General features: G+C 46.1%; 1 protein-coding gene across 1 annotated transcript; it reads left to right on the top strand.

Moving 5' to 3' along the window:
- Positions 1–340: 340 nt before the first annotated feature.
- Positions 341–1,015, top strand: F5J12DRAFT_729626 (WD40-repeat-containing domain protein; the record flags this gene model as incomplete). Its single annotated transcript, XM_051741953.1, has 1 exon — positions 341–1,015. The coding sequence occupies one exon, from the start codon at positions 341–343 to the stop codon at positions 1,013–1,015; it is 675 nt and encodes a 224-aa protein (XP_051594126.1).
- Between the last annotated feature and the right edge of the window lie 8,934 nt (positions 1,016–9,949).

Raw genomic sequence — 9,949 nt, 5'->3', positions numbered from 1 at the left:
CAAATCGATCGAGTCAATCGCGTTCTCGCCAGATGGGAAGTGCATCGCTTCTGGCTCCCACGACCATACTGTTCGACTTTGGGACGTGGAAACTGGCACGCAGCTGGGCGACGCGATTCAGGGACATATTAAGACAGTCTACTCAGTCGTCTTCTCTCCAGATGGAAGTCGTATCGCATCGGGTTCATCAGATCGTACGATCCGACTTTGGGACACACAGACAGGCGCGCCAATTGGTGAACCACTCGGAGGTGCCTGGTCTGTTAACTCTCTAGCGTTCTCGCCAGATGGAGCACTTATCGCCTCAGGCTATCGGGACCACATTGTTCGACTCTGGGACATGCAGGCCGGAGCGCAGACGGGAAATCCGTTCCAAGGGCACACTGGGCAGGTCGATTCAGTGGCTTTTTCACCGGATGGAAAGTATGTTGTCTCAGGCTCTTCAGACCACACCATCCGAGTTTGGGACGTGGAGAAAGGCATACAGGTGGGCAACGCCCTTCGAGGGCACACTACCTTGGTCAACTTTGTTTCTTTCTCCCCCGATGGGAGACGTATCTTGTCGAGTTCCTACGGCGACACAATCCGGATTTGGGAAGCGAAGTGCAGTTCGTATGTGGAGGGTTCCTTCCACGAGCACACCCAACCGTTCAAGCTGGACATACCATTAGCCGATGACGATCAGTCTCGGCCAACCAATTTTGCCAGTGACTTTGAAGAGGATACCCCTAAAAATCAAACTCTAATCCGTTTCTCATCTACTCCTTCGCATGCGCTACGGGATGCTCGTGGGTTTTTTTCTGATTTAAAAGGGGACTGGCGCGAGCTTGTCGAACTCCAAGAGGACGGTTGGATTGTAGGGCCTCGAGGTCAACTATTGCTATGGGTCCCTTTGACACATCATCAACTTCTTTATTCTCCATGGAATACCTTAGTGATGCCCAAGGGTGGTCCAGAGCTTGATCTGAGCAAGATGGCTCACGGTCGCAGCTGGCATCACTGCTTTGAACCCTAGCCTCGTACTTTGAGTTTGCGTCCTCTGATCACCGGAAGGGGAGATAAGGAATGTGGTTTCGGTTCGGACAAGGACAAGACGGTCAGAGAGCAAGGTGGTCCTGCCAAATAGTACATATTGGGTGTAAGATATAATGCAATAGCACGAACGGTAATCAGAGTATACCCCTCATGACACTGAAATCATCCAGTATACAAGAAAGAATGCACTTGTTGTCGAACACATTTCCCTTACGGAATGATGAAAGACAACGCAACAACCTACACGATCTCCAAGATCTGGCGTTCACTGCTGACAGCATTAGCCAGACCCTCAACGCGAGCATTGATTAAGCGATCAAATGCGATCTACTGTGAAGTCTAGCCAGGAAAAGAAAAGAACAAAGAGAAAAAGTACGTTCTATGGGTTCCGTCCAATATCGTGGAATGGTTCCGAGGCTCTCCTGTGCGCTAGCAGCGATAAGTACATTTAGAAATACCAACCTGCCATCACACCCAAATAAGGAAACGATGATGCACAGAGAGCATGGGACATATGTCACAACCCCAAAAAGGGGACAAGCAAAGTGAAAAATACAAAGGCAGGAGTAGGGGTGGATGCACCCCAACAGACAAGATATCGAATGTATGACATAGATATAAGGTAGCTACTGCAGGGGAAAGAATCCCCATGAGACAAGAATGTCACCTCATTGACCCACTTCCCTATCTGAATGCACTGAGTCCTAAGCTGGCCATCCTTGCACATATGCTTGCTTGTACCTAATTGCTCCCACATCAGTCACTGTGCACACATCATTCCTATCAGGTTATGAGCCCCACCTGCTCATAACTAACCTTGTTGCCAAGCCACCAACATAGAGCTGAGAAGATCCACCTGCTTATCTGTCAGAAGGGGGAGAATGTTGGAAATATTACTATATGTTCCGACATCTAGATTGATCCAGACTTACACGTGTATCAACATGTTGTTCATCACATGACATTCCTTAGCAATCAGCTCCACAATGATGTCATACTGACATCATATTATACATCATATTCCATGACCTTCTGCGCTATTCCTTACTATACTGAGTAGTAGTTTCCTTTTACGCTACTGGTCTGTGCGTACCTACTCATGTATATAAACTCGGGGATTTCTTCCTCAATCCCCATCGAATCAAGCATTCGTTCTTCACTTGTCTACTCGACAACTGAGCCCCTCAATGCTTAACAAGCTTACTTCAAAGTCTACTACCGTTCTGATATAAAGGCAAGTGTTCGTGCCTCGCTCTTCGTTACTTCCCGTTCCTCTGCGCAATAGGTTATGAGCCCCGCCTATAACTAGGTGGCAAGCTATTTGCGGTATTTGCATAGAGCGATCACTGCCGATGGGCAAATCACTATGGATATCGTAGGCCTAGATGCGCTAGGGACGGTAGTAGTAGTTTTCGCTGTCGCTGTTGTAGCCAGCCTTAACCAGGCCGTGCTTTTACTTCATTATGGTGGATATAACCCGATTTTTCTACGGGAGCTTGCTGCTCGCTCCGTAGCCTTTTGGTTTACTTTTCTAGGTCTCTCTGCCTGGTGGCGAAGGCGGCAGTTATTGCTTCAAGAGCAAATACTCCGCAGAGCGCTTCTACAGCGACTCATTCTTCATCCACCGACTCCGCCTCCCCATTATCTACATTTCCATCTTCCCGATATCGACTATGACACAGATCTTGATCCTGTTCCGCCGTACGACGAGTTTGAAGCGCGTAACCCGCCTTCTCCTCGACGTGCACCGACTCCTCTTCCTGAGGATGTTGTGGCTGTCAACGAGTTGATCAATCCTAACGTCGTTCTCGCTGTCGATGACATCGCTGAGTTCAATTTGCTTTAAAGCTCGTTTGCTTTGTCGCAGAACAAGGACTAGTTATTTAAAAAGATGTCTCTCGTCGTTGCCAAGAAACTCGAACTTGCTATTGCTGAGCAATGGGATGGAATGTATGATGTGAAGTGGAGGAAGTATGCAGTGAAAGAGATCATAGAGTACACAGAGATGTTATATGTACGCGATTGCTCCAGTTGGAGAGAGGCGGTACCATCCTCAGTCGCATTCTTCAAGAAGCTGAATCCTGCAACATATCTCATTCCCATCGATACCGTGGAAACAGCGTGGCAGGAAATGCCCCACTTTCCCGGTTTCGAATCGCCGTACTTCTATCCAGGGCTCCACCTAGCCTTCCATGGCTATCTTACCGATTTTTTCCCTAAACTTTCCCATACGTTGACTCCTCACGCAATTGCTAACTTCAACGGTTGCGATCTTCCATCAGCTTACTATGAAGATCCTGCCCTCGAGTCTATTCCTGCGTTCACTGTCACCCACAATACATTCATCTACGTCTATTATAACATCCACCCCCTCTACGATCCGTGCTTCAATGGCCTCATCCCTTCTCTCCGCATTTGGAACCAGCATCTTGAGTTCCATTTCTGAGGAACTTGGGTTGACGGATCAACGGACGTTAGATGTATCCCAAGGTGGTTCCGTGAACGAAGATGCGGAGGAGACCGCTTTGATAGCGACCTCTTTAGGTTTATACGACGGTTTAGGGATACGGCAGATGTGGGAAGTACCCTGCGATATAACTCTTCTAACCAGCATCTTTCATGGGGTCTCGCCCCCTCTGACACAGACTTCGCTTACTGGCCCGGATCAGAAGAGATTTTATGCGATTTCGAACGTTGCATGGCCGACACTTCTTTTGACTATCTCTCGGCTCCCCGACCTTGAGGAATTCGCACCACGGCTCTTAGCAGAGCTTGTGAAGCAAGAACCATATGCCAGAAGTTATCCTCTTCCAAACTCTCTGGACACACCGTATGTATCAGGCGGCCGAAACCATTGGGCAACTAATACTTGTAATCTTTATGAAAGTTACAATTGTATAGAAGTATTAGTTAAGGACTATCATCCTCGCTACTCCTTTTGCCTAAATGTACCCTATTCTTGCGCCGATCCCTATCTTGGGTTTCGATCAGAGGGAATTCCGTTGCATGATTGCAATTGGAGTTTCATGGCTTACCATTATTTCCCTCCACTAGACTTTTTAAGTCTAGAGCGCAATAATTCTCGCATCTCATCCTGGAGATTCGCTGAGAAAGGTACCAAAGCACCGGAGACCAAAATGCAAAAGCGAAGGAATCCTCGTCCTTATTTCAAAGCCCATGGTACTCGCAAGCGTCGTCCATCTCAAGCTGCTAGAGCATCTGCTCGCAGACCCAAAAGGAATCGGATACATGAATTGAATCCTCCATCCATTTTAATCCATCCGACTCACTCGTTCCTTTATGAACATCTGCTTATGGACTTTTGACACTAGATGTCCGAAGGTCTTTCCAAGCAGATCCCCAAGCTTAATGGCTTGAACTACGCCTCTTGGTTGGTTCTAATGAAAGCTTACATGCAAACCCTTGGCATTATGGGAATCGTTGACGGCACAATTGCTCAACCAGCCGCTGCCGCTGGACAGGCTGCCATTGATGCTTGGCATACATCTGATAACCGAGCACAAGGCATTCTCACGCTTTACTGCGATCCGATGATCGCAATGTCAATTGATGGACAAGCGTCTGCCCATTTGAAATGGCAGGCACTTAATCAATCATACAGAACTCCTTCGGCGATGACAACCTTTATGGAATTCCAATGCCTTATCCGTATTCAAATTAAACCAAAGGATGACATAATGGCCAAAATCGCTGAGATCAATATGCTTCTCGCGGCCATTACCGCTCAGGGTATCACCCTGAATAATAAAATGAAAGCACTCATCCTAGTCCATTCAATGACTCAAGCCTGGGAACAGGCACCTGTTAATATTCTATCATCTATTGCTGCCGATCAACTTTCTCCCAATACGGTCATACCTTGTATGAAAGAAGTCTGGGCCCATCATTCGGGCAAAACTATGCTTCCACAACAGGATAAATCCAGGTCTTCTTCAACTCAGATTAAACAAGAATCAAATTCGCTTCTGGCATGTATGAATAAGCCACCTCTTTGCCAAATCTGCAGAGGCGGTCATAATACTTCCGATCATCAATCTGGATCTGGATCAGGATCCTTTCGCGGTAACTGTGGAGGTCGCGGAAGAGGTTGCGGAACTCGTGGACGTGGACGTGGAGGCTATACTCCCTATTCTCAACCACAGCAGCAAGGTTCTGGTTCTCGTGGCCGAGGCCAAAACCGTCGCTGAGGCAAGGGCAAAGCCCGAGCCAACAATTTAGAAGTCGAAGGTGCTGAACCTATCGACACGGCCTATTTAGAGGAAATCCCTGAAGATTCCTGTTATGGCCAAAATTCCTATGAACCCGAGTATACTGCTCAGGGTCAGGAATTCTACGAAAATGCCGCTGCTGCTTTTGAAGCTGGTGATTTCGATATCACAGCAATTCATATTCCACCCTGCGAAACTTCTCCCGAATATTCTCTCCCGGACACCACTCTGGTCGAACGAGTTTATTCCTCCGACCTAAATACATACCTCGGACAACATGTCATTACTGACACCGAGATGTATGATCCTGACCTTTCCCGCCAAGATCTTACTATGGCAATGGAGACAATTGGGGAGTCCCCCAATTATCCAGTTGATGTCACAACCGGAAATCTAGCTCCTTGGTATCTGGAGGAAATTCAGAATTTCCAACCAGATCAAGTTGAGTCAGTACTGATTCGTGTCAACATTCCCGGATCTAATTCTTGCCAATGTTCTATTTGTCGCCGAACAGCCACAACTTGCAACCTGCTGGCGGTTTCCCTTTCGGAACCACAACAACGGAGCAACTCGGACTCTCATCCGAGGACGATTTCCCTTCCCCCTGCTGAGCAGGACGGGTCATGTACGAGTGGTTCCCTCGAACCCTCAGTACGAGTGGGAAGTTCCGTTTTGGCTGGCGAGAACTTGGTGGAGGATAGGAATGTTGAGGATAATGGCAATGCGTCTGAGACGCAACAACGGACTTTTAATCTCTCTTCCCCTCAACTTCGAGGACAGAATAGTAGAGACGGAGGATCTCTCCGAAAATCCGTACTTGTAAAAGCCGCTAAAAAGCGTGCTAAGCCAATGTCCTTATCTAAATTTCACGAATCTGTGCCAGAAAAACCTGTTGTAAAACCCTTACATAATCCAGACATTGAGTATGATCCCAACGAATCTGCCTCAGGGTATTTACCCTCGCAGTTCGATGATCATGCCTTCGATTCTTATGACTGTTACCCTTTGGGTGTGTCATATGCTAATCTTAAAAAGAACCTTCCAAAGGGTGAGTCACTATGGATGTTGGATTCTGGAGCATCACATCATGTGACTCCATTTAAAACTGATTTCCTGACCTTTCGAGAATTTAAAAATCCACCTTTGGCCTCTACTGCTGGCCTTAAAAAGGTTCAACTTCTCGGTCAAGGAACAGTGGTTATTCGCCTGGAAAATGGCAGTAACCTTCCACTACATAATGTTGTTTACAGTCCTTTGTTTTCAAAGCGACTATGTTCACGAAATGCGCTCCTCAATAACGGGTATAGGAGCACAGCGACTCTTACAAGCGAAACTATCAGAGCACCGGATGGCCGGATTGTCCTTGAGGCAAAAGTAGCTTCACTGACTTCACCTCTTCACTGGTTTGTGGGTGTACCGCTTCCACCTACCACTGCCTATGGGGTCCTTTGCCCTCTGGTCAAGGAAACTCAAGAGTCTCTCTGGCATAATCGCATGTGTCATCCTGCACAAGCAGTTCTCAGACATATTCGCCGATTAGGCCTGAACCAAGAAATACAAATACAGGGGGAGACTACCTCTTGTAAAGGTTGTGCTCAAGGCAAACTTTCTTCTGAAACTTTTAAACCATCATGGAAACGGGCAACTAAACCTCTCGAGTTGGTCCATGCTGACCTTCTCGAATTACCTGTCGAATCTTACTTTCGGTCCAAATATATATTAACCCTCTTGGATGATTATTCATCTTACGGTTGCTGTCTCTACCTTTGCAACAAATCCGACACTTATACTGCTTTTGCCAATTGGATGGTGTCTATGCAAAATACTACTGGGCATCATCTACTTGCGCTCCGTTCGGATCGAGGGGGAGAATTTATGGGTTCCACTTTCAAAGCGCTCCTTTCTTCATGCGGAATTACCCATTATCTATCTATTGCCGACCAGCCTCAGCAAAATGGTCGCGCAGAACGCTTTAATCGGACCATTTCCGAGAAAGCTGGGACCATTCGACACCATGCCTGTATCCCCAAACGCTTCTGGAACTTTGCTTTCGACTGTGCACTTCATGTGTACAATTGAACTCCTCTTAAAAGGATTGTCTTCAAGACTCCGGTTGAACTATTCTTAGGAAAAGTCCCAGACATTACCTATTTCCGCACCTTTGGCTGCAAAGCCTTTGTATGGGTTCCCAAAGAACAAAGAAAGGATAAACTGGAACCTCATGCAGTCGAAATGGTATTCTTAGGCTATGAACCTAATACCAAAGGATATTGGTTCCTCCATGGACAGAAGATTATTCTTTCTCGTACTGCAAAATTCATAGAAGACTCTTTTCCTTTCTGCTCTGGTCAAAACAAATCCGAAACCTTTGACCCCGATACCGAAGACGACCATGATTCAGATACTTCCGACTCTGAAAGCCTTCATTCACTTCCGGATCCTGATCAGATCCAACCGCCGACTCATCACCGGCAACCACCTCGTCCTAATACTCCACCACAACAAAACCCACAGCAGAGAGCTGCGGACCAGCCTAGAGCTCAACAACAAAGAAGAGCACCTGCTGCTGTACCACCAGTCGACCCTCGTCATCTTAGGCATCCTCATCAACCCGAATTTATTCAAGGAGACTCGCACAATGTTCGCAGAGCTCATCCTCCTGCCGATGACAGAGAACCTTGTCCAAAGTGTCGTTTCATACCAGTCTCTCGTCCTGGGAATCTCTATGGAGACAGACCCCCAGTTGATATTGAAAGAGATATTCAAAGAAATCAGGACCAAGCACAACAGTGGATTCGTAATGCTGAACAACATGCTCGCAATTCCAGAGAAGACATTCGGAGATATGCAGAGGAAAGAAGACCTCCTTCTCCAAGGTTACCTCCTGCATTGATTCCTCCTGAAGTTCCTCATCAGTGGACTGAACATCCACAAGGAACAACGCCTACTTCTCCTGGATCTCCACTCACTCCACTTCCGGATACTCCTTCTTCGCCTAAAGGCATGCCAGACCAGCATGCTCAAATGCCAGGTCCTGAAATGCATCCTTTCGAGTTTGCATTGGCTGCCAGGATAAAAGAATCTCCAGAACATTTTAAAAATGTGCTAAAGTTATCTCCCGATTTGCAAAAGAAATGGTTCGATGCTATGAAAGACGAATTAAAGTCTATCGAGGAAAGACAAGTTTGGACTTTGGTGGATCCTCCTAGAGATCGGAAACCAGTCAAGTGTCGATGGGTTTTCGCTATTAAAAGCGATGGTCGTTATAAAGCTCGTCTTGTGGCTAAAGGCTTTACACAAGAATTCAGTACCAACTTTGAAGATACCTTCTCTCCAGTGGCTCGCTTCGAAACTGTTCGCATTTTACTCGTGTTCGCTGCCCAAAGAAATTGGGACACAGAAGCCCTGGATGTCAAAACTGCCTTTCTATATGGCAATCTTGATGAAGAAATCTATATGGAGCAACCAGAAGGTTTCAAAGTTTTGGGTCAGGAACACAAGGTTTATCGGTTGCTTAGAGCCCTTTATGGCTTAAAGCAAGCTGCACTGGCATGGAATAAAGCCCTCCATCAATCACTACTAGCAATGGGCTATATTCGTTCAAAAGTGGATGCTGGGATTTATATCCACACTTCCAAAGCTGGCATCGTCATCTTTCTTGTCTATGTCGACGATGGACTCTTTCTAGGATTGGACAAACGTCTTCTTAAAGCCAAGAAAGAACAATTCATGAAGAAATGGGAATCTCATGATCTTGGTGAAGTCAAGGAATATCTTGGCATTCAAATTCACTGTGATCGATCCAAAAAGGAACTTTATCTCGATCAAATACCTTATGTCAAAAAGGTTATCAAAAGGTTTAATATGGAGACTGCTCGAAATGTTCGCACTCCATTACCTTCGGGATATCAACCGGAAAAAACACCATCAGACTATCAAGCCACATCTTCTCTTCGGTCACAGTACCAATCTATTATTGGGTCATTACTCTATGGCTCTCGGTACTCGTCCCGATATTGCCTTTGCGGTTATTCGCATGTCTCAATATATGGCAAATCCGACCAAAGATCACCGAAATAAAGCCCTGCATATAGTTCGCTATATTGCATCTACTCCAAAATTGGCTTTATATTATTCAGGACTTGAATCTCGAATCTATGGCTTCGCGGATTCTGATTGGGCTGCAAATAAAGACACTCGTCATTCTACCACTGATTATGCTATGTTTCTTGGATCATCCCTTATCTCTTGGCGCTCTCATAAACAGAAGACAATCGCGCTCTCCTCTACAGAAGCCGAGTATATGGCTCTCTGTGATGCTGCACGTCAAATCAAATGGCTTTCAATGCTGTTTGATGAACTTAAACTCAAGACTGAGAAAACTGTTTTATACTGCGATAATATGGGAGCTCGCTTTATTGCTGAGAATCCTGTATCGGACGGTCGTTCTAAACATATCGACGTCCAATGGCACTTCATTCGCGAATGTGTTCAAGATGGTTTGTTCAGTATTGAATACGTTCAAACTGACAAACAAAAAGCAGACGGTCTTACTAAATCTCTGACGTGGCAAAAATTCAAAACTAATCGCTCGTCAATGGGTCTCGTTACCTTACCCTTTTAGAGCGAGGGGGAGTGTTGGAAATATTACTATATGTTCCAACATCTAGATTGATCCAGACTTA

The sequence above is a fragment of the Pisolithus orientalis genome, assembly GCF_024613125.1.
Source record: "Pisolithus orientalis strain OTSU chromosome Unknown F5J12scaffold_151, whole genome shotgun sequence".
In the NCBI taxonomy this organism is placed as follows: Eukaryota; Fungi; Basidiomycota; class Agaricomycetes; order Boletales; family Pisolithaceae; genus Pisolithus; species Pisolithus orientalis.
This window is presented reverse-complemented; position numbering and strand designations above follow the sequence as displayed.